The sequence below is a fragment of the Mytilus trossulus genome, chromosome 11 (assembly GCF_036588685.1).
Source record: "Mytilus trossulus isolate FHL-02 chromosome 11, PNRI_Mtr1.1.1.hap1, whole genome shotgun sequence".
NCBI classification, from domain to species: domain Eukaryota; kingdom Metazoa; phylum Mollusca; class Bivalvia; order Mytilida; family Mytilidae; genus Mytilus; species Mytilus trossulus.
In genome coordinates, this window is record NC_086383.1 from 22,507,431 (window position 1) to 22,527,010 (window position 19,580).

A 19,580-nucleotide genomic window follows, 5' to 3' on the forward strand; every position below is an offset into this window, starting at 1 on the left:
ACATTTGTACATTTATAGATGAATTCAATATCCTAGACCTTATAATCAATCATTAATTTTATGCAGGTCTCTTTCAACCCACGATGAAAGAATATCTGCCATTTGTTGACTTCCTTCCAAAACAAATGCGTGGTCATGATCATCTTTACATAAACGAGTGTCTGCATGAGGAAATTTGTCTCTGAATTCATAATAATAAGACTTTGGACACCAGTGATCATCAGAACCATAATAGAAACTGATTTTTGACAAATGTCTCTTTATCAAATCTTCATCAAGTTTTTGAACTTTCTGCATTTCCATGTTTGCCATATACATAACATTACTAACACAGAATGAATCGAATAAGGACATAGAGGCATTGTAAATACAATCTGGCACCGTCTTGCCACGGAAATACCATAAAATCAACCTAAATTGCATATGTGGGGAAAGATATGACAGTCCTTGCACAATTAATGCTCCTAGCCATCTTAAATATTTCAGTAAAGGTGTCGCCACTTGTCCTTTTGGTGATTCCGCCATTCTTTCAATTGTTGGAAACAACATGAAACATCGTAACACCTGGTGATCAAGATCATCTAATAGTTTTAAAATCATATAACATCCTATGGAATGGCCAATCAGAACAAGTTTTACATTGGTTGGAATGTTGTCCTTTATAAATGTAAGCTTGTGTTTGATTTGTCCTTCCAATGAGCAGACACTGTATGATGCTTTCTCTGCAAAAGAAAAAAAAAGAAATTCACATAAATAATGATAATTCAGAAATTGCTGTGGCAATGGATGCAGATGTTTGATAATAATTGCAACTTCAAGAATTTTTTATTTTTAATGATATCGAAATTGTAAAATGCAGTTCTTTTTATCCGAGAAACCTATCCTGTAGGACGTTTTGGGTTTTGGACAAAAGCCATAAATGATTCTTTACAAGATATACAGGTCCAGCCCAAATATCAAATCCTTCTGCTTAAATATATATCTGATGATGTGTATATATAGAATAACCATACATTGTCTCTAAATATCAATGTTATTTGTACGAGGCTTAGAAACAGGTAAAAGCGAGGCTGTGCCGAGCATTTTTACCTGTTTCGAGCCAAGTACAAATAACCGATTGATATTTCGAGACAATGTATGGTTATTCTTTATATGCTGCAGCTCTTAAAACTGTTTTAAATGAAATATTTAGGGTAAAAAACATCATTTTTAAATTTGAAGCGGACGACGTAAAATTTCCGCGAACCTGTATGTTTTATTGACGTCATAAATAAAACTCTACGAAAATGCATTGTCAACGTCATAAACAAGGTGATATACGGTCAATGCAATTTGACTGCTCAAATAGCACAGCTGCAGTATATAAAAAAATATTCTCTCAGTATAATGTAAATTCAGAAATTCTTGCATGCGTTTATCATTGCGATTCTGTCATTTAAGTTGAAAATGCGTTTTTAATTTTTGTGACATTGAAAAAAATATTGTTTACTTCATGATAAAGATTTCAAAATGCGAGTTTAAATTATTGCGATTGTAATCCTGTCGCAATCTTTGCAATAATAAAACCTCGCAATAATTTCTGAATTTACAGTAAACAAAATTAATACCAGTCAGTGATTGAGGCTGGTTGTATACTGAAGCATAACTGAGCATTCCCTTCCACTGAAGGCAAGATTATAAAAAAGAAGATGTGGTTTGATACAGACAGACATGAACAACTATAGGTCACTGTACGGCCTTCAACAATGAGCAAAGTCCATACCGCATAGTCAGCTATAAAGGCCCTGATAAGACAATGTAAAACAATTCAAAAGAGAAAACTAATGGCCGTATTTATGTAAAAAAATGAACAAAAAACACATATAAACAAACGACAACCGCTGAATTTATAGGCTCCTTACTTAGGACAGGCACATAAATAAATAATGTGTGGGGGGGGGGGGGGGGTTGAAAATGTTAGCAGGATCACAATCCTCCCCCTAACCTGGGACAGTGGTATAACAGTACAACATGAGAACAAACTATAAAAATCAGTTGAAAAAGGCTTAACTCTAAATACTCCTACTACTAAGTGCTGACTAAGATGACATGGGGAGAGGCAGAAACAATGGCAAATAACAGACCAGAGTGATGAGGACTTGTGTTGACCTTATGCTCAGATGGGAGCGAAGAGGATAAGTAAGTAAGTAAGTAAGTAAGTGCTTGGTTCTTGTCGGAGAGGACACATATAACAATTTTCAAGTCTTTAGGGTTATAATCCTTGACTTCAGTCACTCGTAAACTGAGTAATGATCTGATGATGCATGTTATTGATTAACAGATACAAGATAAATATCTCTTTGTCGGTTATTATTTTTCATTTTTATTTTTTTTTGTTGCCGTCTATCTTCAACTTTTATTGGCCCCTTTTAATATGTTCTATGTTTTTCTATATATAATTGCAGAATGAAAATGACCTACCTATGGCTAGATTATCTGAAGATTTTGGTATTGACACATGTCCTGCATGAGAAATAGTCCAGACTGGAATGGTATATTTACTATTCTGATAGAGAACTTTCATAAACTCATCATAATATTCAGCTATACCAGGATTTCCTGTAAAAAAAATTATAGATACATGTCAACTGAATCACCTTTTATTTTTTTTATGATCTCTGTACATGATGTACATGTATGCAAAGAGTATTATTCAGTGTCTTCATTTATTATAAATTTAGTATGCAAGACTAAGGCATCTTCAAATGATAACATTATCATGATTATATATAAAAAAGATGTGGTGTGATTATATTGCTTTAAACATATAAGCTTCTGTATTCATAAAAGATGTGGTGTGAATATATATAGCTCTTTGAACAAACTGGATTCTGTATTTTATGTTCTGGGGGTAAAGAAATAGGACAAAAAAACATCAAAGTTTACATTTCAATGTGGTGAAAACCTAAATGGTAAGACATGGTTAAGTGTGGGGTTTTTTTTCTTTTCAATTTATGAATACAGGGAGATACCCATTGTAACATGGAAGTAGATGTACATATTTGTTACCTGGTATAATGAGAAATACAACCCCTGACTGTCCTGTAGTTCCATACTTCAGGATGTGTGTTGGCATACCAAGTATATGGAAAATTTCACTTTTTCTATGTATATCTTCCATTTTGTATATTTAATATCTGAAAAAAATAATAGAAATGTATGTCTTCAGAAATTTTTTCGTGTTAAGAAGAGTTTTTTAAAATATTAGGGTAAAAATAAAGCAATTATAGTATTAATATTCTCAATCATATCTTAAAACAAGAATGTGTCCATATAGTACACGGATGCCCCACATGCACTCGCACTATCATTTTCTATGTTTAGAAGACCATGAAATTGGGGTCAAAACTTTAATTTCGAATTAAAATTAAAAGATCATATCATAGGAAACATGTGTACTAAGCTTCAAGTTGATTGGACTTCAACTTCATCAAAAACTACCTTGACCAAAAACTTTAACCTGAACTTCACACTATCATTTTCTATGTTCAGTGGACCATAAAATTGGGGTCAAAACTATAATTTAATTAGAAAGATCATATCATGGGGAACATGTGTACTAAGTTTCAAGTTGATTGGACTTCAACTTCTTTAAAAACTACCTTGACCAAAAACTTTTACCTGAAGCGAACGGACAGACGGACGCATAGACAGACTAACGGAGGCACAGACCAGAAAACATACTATCGTAGGTGGGGCATAAAAACGTTTGTAGGAGTCAGCATCAGACATAACAATACAAAAGAAATGATGAAGAATGGTGGATTAATTCATGACACATGACACATTCACTCAAATGAAAAGATGCTATTCATTATCTTGAACATGTTGGAGTTAAATGTTCCTTCCCTTAACAAAGACTGGCATCTATCTTTTGTTGCTGAATAGCAAGACGTCATAGCTTCTAGCCGAACACATATCATGGTCTTAAATGTTTTCATGCTGTTAAGAATGCATTTTGATGTCATAATTTCCATGAAAAGCATGCATACATTATAAATTGTACAGGTAGTACTTATTCAGATGATGTACGAAACCATATGATCTGACCATACATGAGGGTAGGATTGCCGTTTAACGACAGGCGTCAAATGGTCATTTTCAGCTACCGTTAGCATCATAATTTACAAACTATCCTTATCGTAATACGTCAGAGGTCTCAAATAAATATCATAAATGTAATGTTTGGGAATATAAAATCAGTGTATTTTTTTACTGTCTGAGAGAAATTCATTTTATAGCCATGCGCCAAAAAATTACTGTTAACGTCATTTGGCAAGATTTTTTACTGTTATTGGCGTCATGAAAGTACATCCATTACAACCTTGATACATTGTCTATGTGCCAGGGGTGTAATGGGGTATATTCAGGATGAATAGTGTTCAAAAAATCTTGCCAAATTACGTTAACTTTAATTTTTGATTCACAACAATAAAATGTCCACTTTCTTTAGGACAATAAAAAAAAATCGATTGATAATTACGACTCTTTTAACATGTTTAAATTATTTCCAAAACTAATTAAAAGTCATGATAGTAAAAGTTAATTATTAGAGACCTCTAACAAATCACAATGAGGATACTTTAACAATACATGGTAAAATTTTAACCAATAGACCACTTTCGAGTTCATCCGTCACCGGCAAAAACTCGTCAATTATGTACGCCTTTATGACGTCATTTACCAGATAGAGGGGGTCGCCTGTATCCCTGCACTATTTACGTTCATCAAGCGTCTTAGTGATCGTCTTTGTGCAGGATAAACTAGAAATAATGGTTGCTCTGTAGGTACTTACTGACAATTACCTAATGACAGCAGTGTCAATTTTGAGAATTTAATTTGCTGAATAATTCGTACAATATAGAATTATAGTTTTCCAACCACTCGCTCAAAATTGGAAGGAAGTGACGACGCCCCTAAACGCACAAATGACAGTGATAAAGGCGCGTATAATTGACGAGTTTTTTCCGGTGATAGATGAACTCGAAAGTGGTCTATTAGACTCTGATTCGGTGTCCGTTCACACCCTTATCACATTTGCGCCCATTCACGTTCTACCCCTTTCATTTTCTCACCCTATACACATTCCCACCCAAAATTGGGCATGAACCTGTAGGGTACAAATGGACTCCTGGGGCGAATTTGTGAGGTGTGAAAGTGTAGCGCGCAAAAACATATTGGGTGCAAACACACCTGATTCCTTTGACCTTAATGGTAGTCAACAATTACTGTTTGACGCCTGATGTTAAAGGGCATTCCTACACTTATACACATTATCGCTATTTAAAATTGTCCCCCATTTATACTGGACATCTCACAAGTTCCCATAACATTTTGATGTCATGATAGAAATATCTGACGGTACGCACTGAAACCCGGACCGGACCGGACTCCGGACCCGGACTTGGGTATGAAACCCGGACCCGGACCCGGACTGAACGCCGGACCCGGACTGAATGCCGGACCCGGACTGGGTAAAAATTATGAATTTTCTTATAAATACCTTTTCTTTTTTTATTAAGTGGAAGGAAGATAATTTTTGGAGAACTGTAACACATTATATTAATTATGAGATCATCAAATTTTGCTCTTACTCTTGTATAGTCTAGCATGCAAGTTAGACTTGCAATGATTCTGAATCTTCAATTTACAGTTGTGGAACTACTTTAAAAAATATATATATGTATCAATGTTTACGAATGACTTTAAAAAAATATATATATATGTATCAATGTTTACAAATGACTTTAAAAAAAAGCCATAGAAATATTTTTTTTATAAATTATATGGAGAAAGTGGATTTTCTTAAAATTATTTTTTTCTTTTTTTGTTCATCTATCAGAGACATAGATTAAATTATTATGTTTCTGAAACTATCCAGAAGGAAGTTTATTTTGGCAGAAATATACAAGATGCATTACATCTATAATAATTATGAAAATGAATCAGACCTGTATAACCAGACCTGATACATACCGTGACAGTAGTTTATATGGTCATTAGTGACGCGATGCATGAACCTGCATTACGTAAATGTGTAATAAGTGTATAAAAGTCCGATAGGAAATGGCAAGAATACCTAGTCATGTCACCTCACAATAACTCTGGCAATAATACCATTAGTCATGCTGGTAAATTAGGGAAGGACCGAATTATAAACAAATGTAAAAAGTGTAATGACCAAAATGATATTTTGAAAACTGTTTTTACACGGAACACCGCTAGTTTGACTTTGAACTATGAAATGATTTAAGCAATAATCTTATTTATATTCTCAGACATTTATTTGTTTCATAAACGTAGGAAAAATATTTTAAAAACGACTATAGTTGGCAGGAGTCCTTTTGTGCCAGTTAATGTTTTTCAAGGGTATCCTTACCGCAAGATGTACAACTATAAATGGAGTAGAGGCATTTTTCAATAAAAACGTTGAACTGTTTATGGATCCCATCCTTCAATATTTGTAGGTTCCGTTTACAAAATAGGCAAGCGACAAACTACTACATATATTAAATTGTGAAACTCAGCAGCAGTATGAAGATAATATGTTTCAGAGTAAATGGGGAATGTGTCCATGAGACACAGACGATGTACCCGCTTGCATATCATATATCATTTTATTTTTATTTTTTACGTAGTATAACAACTCCAGAAAGGTTTCATTGACATTACCAACATTCGAACTTGATCTCTTTGTTGTGTATAAGTTTCCTAACATTTGGTAAAGTCAAACCTTCGTGTATGTAAGAGAACGGAAACGAAAATTTCAGCATTTTTTTTCCATTTGTAAACGAATCTTACTTTAGAGTGGTTTAAATGACACTTAAAAAAATTAAACTTGATCTGTGTTTTGTGGTAATATTAAGAATTGTGTATACACAGTGTGGGAACAGAACTGTACGGTTTTCTAATATTTTTGTCATTCTGGAGACTGTCAAGCATGGATCCGACATTTTGAAAATTACAAGTTGCTTGATGGAAACTTTGATGAACTCTAATATAACTTTATGACGTTTCTGCTTCAAATTTTGATAGCTTAATAATTTTCTATGTAACTATGAACTAATTAAATAATAAAAAAAACGTGTTTCTTAGAATGGTGGAGATCCGAGTAGAACGATTAAAGCTGTCTCACATCAGCGATCAAAACTGTCAAATAAACATCGAAAAACCAATCGTTTCTACCAGCATTTTCACGTGTACCTTTTCTGATATATAGTTTCACCTGTCTGAAAGTTTCAAAGCCATTGTTTAAGGAGAATTCCAAATTTATTCATTTTCTCTTTGTCAGATATTTTTATTGACAGTACAATCGCTTGCAAATCTACTGTACAATCACTTGGAGCATTCATACACAATCGATCGACCGAGTTTTATCAAAAACATCGCATATACATTTCATTGGTTGTTCCTTGTCTGTCCTAAACTATTCATCTATGGTATTTGAAATGAAAATGAACTCAAAATCACTCAATTTGCCAATTACGATTATATCAAGGAATCTGTTTCAGGTGTCTATATCAGAGACAAAACTCGTACAATAAGTATACAAGACAAAATAAAGGTACAGTGCAAATGTAAAGAAATTACTAAAATGTAAATAATCCTCGTACAAAATTAAAAAAATATTTATATATACCGAAAGGTGGCTGTATGCTCTTGAAGGATAAGCATAGTGAAGTTTACTTAATTTATTATTTTCCATCAATTCAAAAAAAATATATATTTACGTACTTGAACAATGCAACAAAATATGTGTTATCACATGCAGCTTGATCGGGATATTTTAACTTGATTAAGGAATTTGAATGTTGAATGGTGGAAGCTATTCACAAAACAACAAAAAAACGTCTAGGCCAATAAACACTAACCAAAAAGAAAGATGTGGTATAATTTCAAATGGTATATCTATGTATTATAAGCTATAACTTCTAATGGAATTTCCGATGTATTACATGTGTAATCAAATGTTCAGTCAACTAGTACATGTAATTGTTTCGTTAAATGTCGGATAAATATCTTATAATTGTTTTCTGTATTACATGCTTGATCAAAGGTCCCGTCAATATACTTTACGACAATAAACAGTGTACATACAGTTAGTCGTCGTAATGCAATACACGCAGGTATAGTAAAATTCAAACTAGTCCGGGGTTATGTCAGGTCACAGTCCGGACTCACCTGTTCAACATTGTGTATTAAATGGGTGATCGCTGCTTAAATGTCGTTTATTGTTTTTTCCGATGACTATCGAATAATTTAAGAAATAGAAAAATGAATAAAGGAAAAGCCAAAAGCAAAACGGGAAAAAAAATATTTCAATTTAACAAATAATTCGGTATATTTATATACAATCCGTATACTCCCAGTCCGGGGTTATTTAAGGTCACGGTCCGGACTCGCCTAGTATTATTTTGTTGATTCTCGGGTAAACGTCTTTTATTAATGTTTCAGACGATAATCCAGTAAGCAAAAAAATGAATGAATAAAAATGATAATAAAGTTCGTTTCATCAAATAATTTGTGAAGTTTTAATTCTCTATCGATGTCTATAGTTTGCGAATACACCTAGTCCGGGGTTACTTCAGGTCACCATCCGGACTCGGCTAGTACATGTAATTGTTTCGTTAAATGTCGGATAAATATCTTATAATTGTTTTCTGTATTACATGCTTGATCAAAGGTCCCGTCAATGTACTTTACGACAATAAACAGTGTACATACAGTTAGTCGTCGTAATGCAATACACGCAGGTATAGTAAAATTCAAACTAGTCCGGGGTTATGTCAGGTCACAGTCCGGACTCACCTGTTCAACATTGTGTATTAAATGGGTGATCGCTGCTTAAATGTCGTTTATTGTTTTTTCCGATGACTATCGAATAATTTAAGAAATAGAAAAATGAATAAAGGAAAAGCCAAAAGCAAAACGGGAAAAAAAATATTTCAATTTAACAAATAATTCGGTATATTTATATACAATCCGTATACTCCCAGTCCGGGGTTATTTAAGGTCACGGTCCGGACTCGCCTAGTATTATTTTGTTGATTCTCGGGTAAACGTCTTTTATTAATGTTTCAGACGATAATCCAGTAAGCAAAAAAATGAATGAATAAAAATGATAATAAAGTTCGTTTCATCAAATAATTTGTGAAGTTTTAATTCTCTATCGATGTCTATAGTTTGCGAATACACCTAGTCCGGGGTTACTTCAGGTCACCATCCGGACTCGGCTAGTACATGTAATTGTTTCGTTAAATGTCGGATAAATATCTTATAATTGTTTTCTGTATTACATGCTTGATCAAAGGTCCCGTCAATGTACTTTACGACAATAAACAGTGTACATACAGTTAGTCGTCGTAATGCAATACACGCAGGTATAGTAAAATTCAAACTAGTCCGGGGTTATGTCAGGTCACAGTCCGGACTCACCTGTTCAACATTGTGTATTAAATGGGTGATCGCTGCTTAAATGTCGTTTATTGTTTTTTCCGATGACTATCGAATAATTTAAGAAATAGAAAAATGAATAAAGGAAAAGCCAAAAGCAAAACGGGAAAAAAAATATTTCAATTTAACAAATAATTCGGTATATTTATATACAATCCGTATACTCCCAGTCCGGGGTTATTTAAGGTCACGGTCCGGACTCGCCTAGTATTATTTTGTTGATTCTCGGGTAAACGTCTTTTATTAATGTTTCAGACGATAATCCAGTAAGCAAAAAAATGAATGAATAAAAATGATAATAAAGTTCGTTTCATCAAATAATTTGTGAAGTTTTATATCTCTATCGATGTCTATAGTTTGCGAATACACCTAGTCCGGGGTTACTTCAGGTCACCATCCGGACTCGGCTAGTACATGTAATTGTTTCGTTAAATGTCGGATAAATATCTTATAATTGTTTTCTGTATTACATGCTTGATCAAAGGTCCCGTCAATGTACTTTACGACAATAAACAGTGTACATACAGTTAGTCGTCGTAATGCAATACACGCAGGTATAGTAAAATTCAAACTAGTCCGGGGTTATGTCAGGTCACAGTCCGGACTCACCTGTTCAACATTGTGTATTAAATGGGTGATCGCTGCTTAAATGTCGTTTATTGTTTTTTCCGATGACTATCGAATAATTTAAGAAATAGAAAAATGAATAAAGGAAAAGCCAAAAGCAAAACGGGAAAAAAAATATTTCAATTTAACAAATAATTCGGTATATTTATATACAATCCGTATACTCCCAGTCCGGGGTTATTTAAGGTCACGGTCCGGACTCGCCTAGTATTATTTTGTTGATTCTCGGGTAAACGTCTTTTATTAATGTTTCAGACGATAATCCAGTAAGCAAAAAAATGAATGAATAAAAATGATAATAAAGTTCGTTTCATCAAATAATTTGTGAAGTTTTAATTCTCTATCGATGTCTATAGTTTGCGAATACACCTAGTCCGGGGTTACTTCAGGTCACCATCCGGACTCGGCTAGTACATGTAATTGTTTCGTTAAATGTCGGATAAATATCTTATAATTGTTTTCTGTATTACATGCTTGATCAAAGGTCCCGTCAATGTACTTTACGACAATAAACAGTGTACATACAGTTAGTCGTCGTAATGCAATACACGCAGGTATAGTAAAATTCAAACTAGTCCGGGGTTATGTCAGGTCACAGTCCGGACTCACCTGTTCAACATTGTGTATTAAATGGGTGATCGCTGCTTAAATGTCGTTTATTGTTTTTTCCGATGACTATCGAATAATTTAAGAAATAGAAAAATGAATAAAGGAAAAGCCAAAAGCAAAACGGGAAAAAAAATATTTCAATTTAACAAATAATTCGGTATATTTATATACAATCCGTATACTCCCAGTCCGGGGTTATTTAAGGTCACGGTCCGGACTCGCCTAGTATTATTTTGTTGATTCTCGGGTAAACGTCTTTTATTAATGTTTCAGACGATAATCCAGTAAGCAAAAAAATGAATGAATAAAAATGATAATAAAGTTCGTTTCATCAAATAATTTGTGAAGTTTTATATCTCTATCGATGTCTATAGTTTGCGAATACACCTAGTCCGGGGTTACTTCAGGTCACCATCCGGACTCGGCTAGTACATGTAATTGTTTCGTTAAATGTCGGATAAATATCTTATAATTGTTTTCTGTATTACATGCTTGATCAAAGGTCCCGTCAATGTACTTTACGACAATAAACAGTGTACATACAGTTAGTCGTCGTAATGCAATACACGCAGGTATAGTAAAATTCAAACTAGTCCGGGGTTATGTCAGGTCACAGTCCGGACTCACCTGTTCAACATTGTGTATTAAATGGGTGATCGCTGCTTAAATGTCGTTTATTGTTTTTTCCGATGACTATCGAATAATTTAAGAAATAGAAAAATGAATAAAGGAAAAGCCAAAAGCAAAACGGGAAAAAAAATATTTCAATTTAACAAATAATTCGGTATATTTATATACAATCCGTATACTCCCAGTCCGGGGTTATTTAAGGTCACGGTCCGGACTCGCCTAGTATTATTTTGTTGATTCTCGGGTAAACGTCTTTTATTAATGTTTCAGACGATAATCCAGTAAGCAAAAAAATGAATGAATAAAAATGATAATAAAGTTCGTTTCATCAAATAATTTGTGAAGTTTTAATTCTCTATCGATGTCTATAGTTTGCGAATACACCTAGTCCGGGGTTACTTCAGGTCACCATCCGGACTCGGCTAGTACATGTAATTGTTTCGTTAAATGTCGGATAAATATCTTATAATTGTTTTCTGTATTACATGCTTGATCAAAGGTCCCGTCAATGTACTTTACGACAATAAACAGTGTACATACAGTTAGTCGTCGTAATGCAATACACGCAGGTATAGTAAAATTCAAACTAGTCCGGGGTTATGTCAGGTCACAGTCCGGACTCACCTGTTCAACATTGTGTATTAAATGGGTGATCGCTGCTTAAATGTCGTTTATTGTTTTTTCCGATGACTATCGAATAATTTAAGAAATAGAAAAATGAATAAAGGAAAAGCCAAAAGCAAAACGGGAAAAAAAATATTTCAATTTAACAAATAATTCGGTATATTTATATACAATCCGTATACTCCCAGTCCGGGGTTATTTAAGGTCACGGTCCGGACTCGCCTAGTATTATTTTGTTGATTCTCGGGTAAACGTCTTTTATTAATGTTTCAGACGATAATCCAGTAAGCAAAAAAATGAATGAATAAAAATGATAATAAAGTTCGTTTCATCAAATAATTTGTGAAGTTTTATATCTCTATCGATGTCTATAGTTTGCGAATACACCTAGTCCGGGGTTACTTCAGGTCACCATCCGGACTCGGCTAGTACATGTAATTGTTTCGTTAAATGTCGGATAAATATCTTATAATTGTTTTCTGTATTACATGCTTGATCAAAGGTCCCGTCAATGTACTTTACGACAATAAACAGTGTACATACAGTTAGTCGTCGTAATGCAATACACGCAGGTATAGTAAAATTCAAACTAGTCCGGGGTTATGTCAGGTCACAGTCCGGACTCACCTGTTCAACATTGTGTATTAAATGGGTGATCGCTGCTTAAATGTCGTTTATTGTTTTTTCCGATGACTATCGAATAATTTAAGAAATAGAAAAATGAATAAAGGAAAAGCCAAAAGCAAAACGGGAAAAAAAATATTTCAATTTAACAAATAATTCGGTATATTTATATACAATCCGTATACTCCCAGTCCGGGGTTATTTAAGGTCACGGTCCGGACTCGCCTAGTATTATTTTGTTGATTCTCGGGTAAACGTCTTTTATTAATGTTTCAGACGATAATCCAGTAAGCAAAAAAATGAATGAATAAAAATGATAATAAAGTTCGTTTCATCAAATAATTTGTGAAGTTTTATATCTCTATCGATGTCTATAGTTTGCGAATACACCTAGTCCGGGGTTACTTCAGGTCACCATCCGGACTCGGCTAGTACATGTAATTGTTTCGTTAAATGTCGGATAAATATCTTATAATTGTTTTCTGTATTACATGCTTGATCAAAGGTCCCGTCAATGTACTTTACGACAATAAACAGTGTACATACAGTTAGTCGTCGTAATGCAATACACGCAGGTATAGTAAAATTCAAACTAGTCCGGGGTTATGTCAGGTCACAGTCCGGACTCACCTGTTCAACATTGTGTATTACATGGATGATCGATCGTTGCTTAAATTTTATTGGAGCAATTTCAACTTTGTATCATCCAATCAGGAGCTGCATAATATTTTATTCAGAGTACCATCTTGGGGTAAAAAATATCCCGGTTAATGGATACGGCCTTTGTAATATGCCACTCATTGTATGTAACACAAGATTATTTCTGTATTTCTTACCAAAGGAATACTACTGATACGGAGATTACGAGTGAATAATTCTTAAGCGAGGTATCTTAGTTCATTTTGACAATGGATGCTCAAATAAAATTATTTCACTATATTGAACATTGTTTATTATTTCATTATATCTCGTAGCTAATGCCCCTTTAAATCTAACTTCTATACATGCTTGATTATGATTGATAGTGTAGTCTTTGACACCTTTTCACATCTGATTGTTAAATTATTTTTATAGACTTTGTGATGACAATCCGAAATAAGCAAGTATATCTTTTTTTTTAAATTTTACTGTAGAAAAAAAATGGAGTAATTAAAATACTATGTTATTGACCAGTGAAGCGTTATTTGATATGTTGATATAAGAATAAGAATGCTGTGATGTGATGTGATTGCAAATGAGAGCTGACAAAGAAGACCAAATGACACAGACATATACAACTATAGGTCACAGTACGACCTTCAAAACTGAGCAAATTACATACCGGAAAGTCAGCTATAGAAGGCCCTAATAATGACAAAAGGTAAAGAAATCGCTATAATGAAAGATATACAAATGTATTACAAATCAACAAACGACAACCTCTAAATTGCAGGCTCCTGACTTGGGACAGGCACATACTTAATGTTGCCAGATTTAAGTCGTTTGAAGGCGACACCCTCCCCCCCCCTTTAACTTGGGGCAGTGCTGTAAAATAAGAACAAACTATTAAAATCAGTTGGAAAAAAATATTAACTCATCAGATGGATACAAATAGATTTACAAAAACAGAGTATACTTGGGTAGGTACTAATACTTGGATGGGTACTTATACAACTTATACAGCCACACAACATAACGACACCAACTACAAATATGAGAATGCTCGCAGTTACTGATCACAGCTAGTACATGGCCAACAACTAAAGGTAAAAAGCAATCCATCATGGTTTATATTTTGGTTATTTAAACACTGAATTACCAACAGCCTTAACGTATCTTGTAAGTAATTCCTGGTTGTGTCTTCTTTTTTCGTTTTCTTTCAATTAACCCAATATCCTAAAGCGAGTCTGTGTAAAACTACGTCAATAATACAATATGAGGAACAGTAAAAGATCATAAGAATTAAGAGGAACAATTAAAAGACATACAAATTCGTAGGAACGATAAGTCTTAGAGATTATAATAACTCGGATGAACAATAAAAAGTCACAAGGCTTCTGAGGAACAGCAAGAGCACGGGTGTCATTCGGTTTATCGAGAGAAATGATCGTGAAAGAATATCTAACGGCGGTCAAGTATTAAGCGACGATCGTGAAAGCTCTGGTAACGGATCGTGAAAGACATTTAATGGAAATTATAGGTCAGAATCTTTAAAAACATAGCTTAATTTTCAAAACACGGAACAAATCCGAACAAAAAAATATGTCTGTCAAAATGGTTTAACTTCCCCAACATTACTGTGAAATAATAAAGAGAAAATATGCAGTACTTTATGAAAAAACACAAAAGGCGCAATGCATATCAATGAAATTAATTACAAATAACACGCTTTTTGTTACTATAATGGTCATGTTTCAGTTCATCGTGATATATTTGAAATTTAATCTTTGGTGTATCTGATAGTACAGTAAAATTAAGGTATGTTCTTTTCTTAAAAGCATTAATTTGTATATGAAAACCTTGAATTTGTTGAATATCCATCAAACTTGATCGTGAAAGATCAGACAACGCATTATTTTGATCGTGAAAGATAATGCGTGACCAGACTTATTACTAGTAATCAGAAATCAGTATTTCTTTTACCATTCGATAAACCTGCAACTGGTTGAAGCCTGTAACTATTTTGATAAGGATGAACTATTTTTTTTGAATCAACGCTTTACCTCGGAAGTTAAAAAAACAACTAAAACATCTCTAAATAAGTTTGAAAGATTTAGCTCTGAGAATTGGTCAAGTGCAATTCAGGCAGACTGACACTTTTTACTAATAGCCAATAACATGGATATGCAACGTTTAAACCAAAATGATATCCATCAAACAAAAAATTACAGCAAAACAGCATTTTTCATGAGTACTTTGAGATTGAACGATAACCAACATTTTGTGCAACAATACTTTCTTAAGTTCAGTATAAACAACGCAGATGTGGATTGATTCAACTATATACTACAGACTATAGAATACCAGAGCGCAAATGCTGTAATGTCTCGTCTGATTTACTTATGATAGTTAATTTTATGGAACGTCTATAATATCAAGGGTTTTACTGTTAAGTGTCAAATGCGCTTAATGTATTTTTGTCCATCTGATGAATTAAGCCTTTTCAATTGATTTTTATAGTTCGTTCTTATGTTATACAGTTATACCACTGTCCCAGATTCGGGGGAGGGTTGGGATCCCGCTAACGTGTCTAACCCCGCCACATTATTAATGTATGTGCCTGTCCAAAGTCAGGAGCCTATAATTCAGTGGTTGTTGATTTTTTATGTGTTACATATATGGTTTTCGTTCATTTTTTTTATACAAATAAATTAAAGGCCGTTTGTTTTCTCGTTTGAATTGTTTTACATTGTCACTATGGGGGCCTTTTATAGCTGACTATGCGGTATGGGCTTTGCTCATTGTTGAAGGCCTTACGGTGACCTATAGTTGTTAATGTCTGTGTCACATTGGTCTCTTGTGGATAGTTGTCTCTTTGGCAATCATACCACATTTTTTTTTAAATTATGATTGTCAATGGTTAATAAAAAGAGTGCAAGGTCAGATGAACCGTGACATACAGATCTCTACAAATATCCTGTAGGCCAAATAAATGTGTTCCGATCCTTACAGTGCCTTAGAAACTGACAAATATAAAAGTTATGCTTGGCCAATTAATTCGAAACATAAGGTCAAAAGTATATGAACCCTGAAAGACAGCGAGACATAGACATCTTACTATCATTCAATACATCAAATACAATTGACGTCATTATGGTCATTTATGAAACATGCAAACAGACATGTACACCATACACGAAATACCATGGCGCTATAGCATAAGGTACAATGGAGATCACTTCCAACCTCTCATTAAAACTGTCAGAATATCTGTCATAGAACTGTTCTAGCCTGTCCTAGAACAGTTCTACCTAGAACAGTTTTACCCTAGAATTGTTCTAAGAAGAACTGTCAGAATCAGTTCTAGGTAGAACTGACTAAATCAGTTCTAGGTTGAACTGTCAGGACCAGTTCTAGGGTAAAACTGTCTAAATCAGTTCTAGGTAGAACTGTCCAAATAAGTTCTTACCGTAGAACTGTCAGCAGAACTGACTAAATCAGTCAGGACTGTAGAACAGTTCTAAATGACGTAACTGCAGTAAGGGCACTTTAGAATTTAGAAGAAATAAATCACTTCCAATTACTTTGCTATATAATAGCAGATTTTCTAATTTTTTTTAATGAAAAGATATAACTTTACATGTACAAATATCTAAGTCGATGGAAGGTTATCAAAGTCATCGAAAGGTTGGGAGAATCGGAGACGGTAAGGGCTTGAATTATTCGAGTTATATTTAACCCAAGCCTTTATATTAAGTTCTTAAAAGTTATAAATCAACTCTAGCATATCTAGCTGTAGAATTTATAAATCAATTTAGCCGTAGAATTTATAAATTAATTCTGGCCGTAGAATTTATGAAAATCAATTCTAGCCGTAGAATTAGAAATCAATTCCAACTTGGCCGTAGAACTGTTCTAGAAGTAGAACTGACCAAAGATTTGGTCAGTTCTAGCTAGAACTGTATTAAACCGTTCTAGAGTAGAACTGTCAGGATCAGTTCTAGGTAGAACTATCCAAATCAGTTCTAGGTAGAACTGACCAAATCAGTTCTAGCTAAAACAGTTCTAACCTAGAACTGACTAAAAGGTGTCAGGCTGACAGTTCTACGTACTGTTCTAGAACAGTTCTCCTGACATATTTAATGAGAGGTTAGAAGTGATCTCCACTGTATATATCCAAAGGCTAGACAACATAAAACGAGCATTGCCGAATGATGTATGACAATGGGTTCAATGTCAGTTGAAACCTTGCAGATGTCGAAAATGTACACCTCACAATCATAAAAACAGACACTTATCCTAAAGCAAAACGAATCCGCGATACGGACTTGACCACAAAAATGAATCTTCATCCGTGAAATAAGGCAAATTCGGGGTCAGCTGAATCCTGTCTGACGGACATGTAGTTTATAGGATCCAATATACCAAATGTGGGTATCCTATAACTCATGATAAGTGAGTACTTCACATGACAATAATAAGCTTCATCCTACAATCATCAAACTATTTTACATTTCATTTTCTGAAAATATTTATGCTTTGAAAAGCTTAAACCTATTGAGGATGTTGAACTATATAGCTTTTCTCAATACCAATAACAAATATTAACTATGATATAATTGAAGAATAATTTGAACGTCTTCGTAGCATCGGATCTTTCACGATCCTTTTCACGATCTTCAATAATACGGTACGTGATCTTTCACGATCTAAAAAATCTATTTTTCTGTAAATAGTTCTTTATTTACCAAGTTTCAGATTAAGTTTATACAAAATAACTATAAGAACAATTTGATTAATTCAAATAGAATCCCCTTATTCGTATTAAAATAGGTTTTCTATTCGAATTTGTGAAAAAATCATGTTTGTTTACATTTTTTATGTCATTGAAATGTCGAAAAGCAATCTGCCTTTTGTTGTTTTGTAATAACTATGTACTTTTAAAACGGGATATTCTCACATACTAATCATAATGTTGAACCATTTTGACAGACTGTTTTATTTTGTCGTAAATTTGTCTGTGTAATTAAATAAATTATAATATGTATTGACCTTTCATATGTCTTCTCGATTAAATGTCTTTCACGATCCGTTACCAGAACTTTCACGATCGTCGCTCAATACTTGACCGCCGTTAGATATTCTTTCACGCTCATTTCTCTCGATAAACCGAATTACACCCGTGAAGAGGTCATAAGAATTCGGAGGAAAAATCAAGTCATAAGAATTCGGAGGAACAATAAAAAGTCATAAGAATTATGAGGAACAATAAGATATTATCAGAATTTGGAAGAACAATAAGATATCATAAACATTCGGAGGAACAATAAGAGATCATAGGAATTCTTATGATACTAGTTGACAATTATGATATACATTTTTACAACTCGCTAACGAAAGAGGTTTATATTGATGAATAGAAAGTGATATTCACCTGCAATTTACCTGTGCACAATCGGCGCAAATGAAAGATCGAAACTTTTAAAAATCGGCGTAAATGTCAAACACCCAATAAAACACGAGACTTTCATTACACAGTGACATAATAACTCAAAATTTATTTATACAGTTTCTTAGAGAAATATAAACATACGCCTGACGGGCGCATTAATTAGAAAAGCAGGAATTCTATTTTTCCCTTTATGATCCTTTATGTCTAGAAGAAGAAAACAAACAAAGAAATATAATCCTCGAATGTTTCAAACTGTTGCGCTTCACTCTTCCTTTGAATCAAAATTTAATTTGCTTTCATTGATAATAAAAAGATTTTATTAATTTCCATAAAACAATAACGACAAGGGAATTATTTTATCTCTTCCTTACTTTACTTTAATCTTTTTGGTCAATTTTGCGCTCGGAATGTGGATTTTTTAAAACTATACTATTACTTATTATATGACAGTATAAATCTTAAAAAAATATTTCTGAAAGTGGTAAAAAAAACCAGTCCGGGTCCGGCATTCAGTCCGGGTCCGGCGTTCAGTCCGGGTCCGGGTCCGGGTTTCATACCCAAGTCCGGGTCCGGAGTCCGGTCCGGTCCGGGTTTCAGTGCGTACCATATCTGACGCCACAAAAAAAAAGTGATTGGCGGATCTTCACACATTTGAATTATTAAGGTTGACTTACTATCTGATCCCTAAACCATATACAAGTTGAACGATTAAGGGACAATATGTTTTTCGTTATAATTCCCAGTGCATTTCCAGGAGAATCAGCTCAGCAAAGTTCAGAATTTAGACTGTTACGTCAAAGTTTAATTCGCTTCTATCATTGAAAAAATAGTATTAAATTTTATAAAATGAACCACTTCGGCTCTAGAAATATATTTTTTTAGT

The 19,580-nt window shown here is 33.8% G+C and overlaps 1 protein-coding gene across 1 annotated transcript; it reads right to left on the bottom strand.

Moving 5' to 3' along the window:
• LOC134690881 (lipid droplet-associated hydrolase-like) lies at positions 1-19,516 on the bottom strand. Its single transcript, XM_063551020.1, has 4 exons — positions 19,372-19,516; positions 3,049-3,176; positions 2,461-2,598; positions 1-722 (listed from the first exon to the last, which is right to left on the bottom strand). Exons 2-4 carry the CDS (start codon positions 3,158-3,160, stop codon positions 46-48), a joined length of 927 nt encoding a protein of 308 aa, XP_063407090.1. The 5' UTR covers positions 3,161-3,176; positions 19,372-19,516; the 3' UTR covers positions 1-45.
• Between the last annotated feature and the right edge of the window lie 64 nt (positions 19,517-19,580).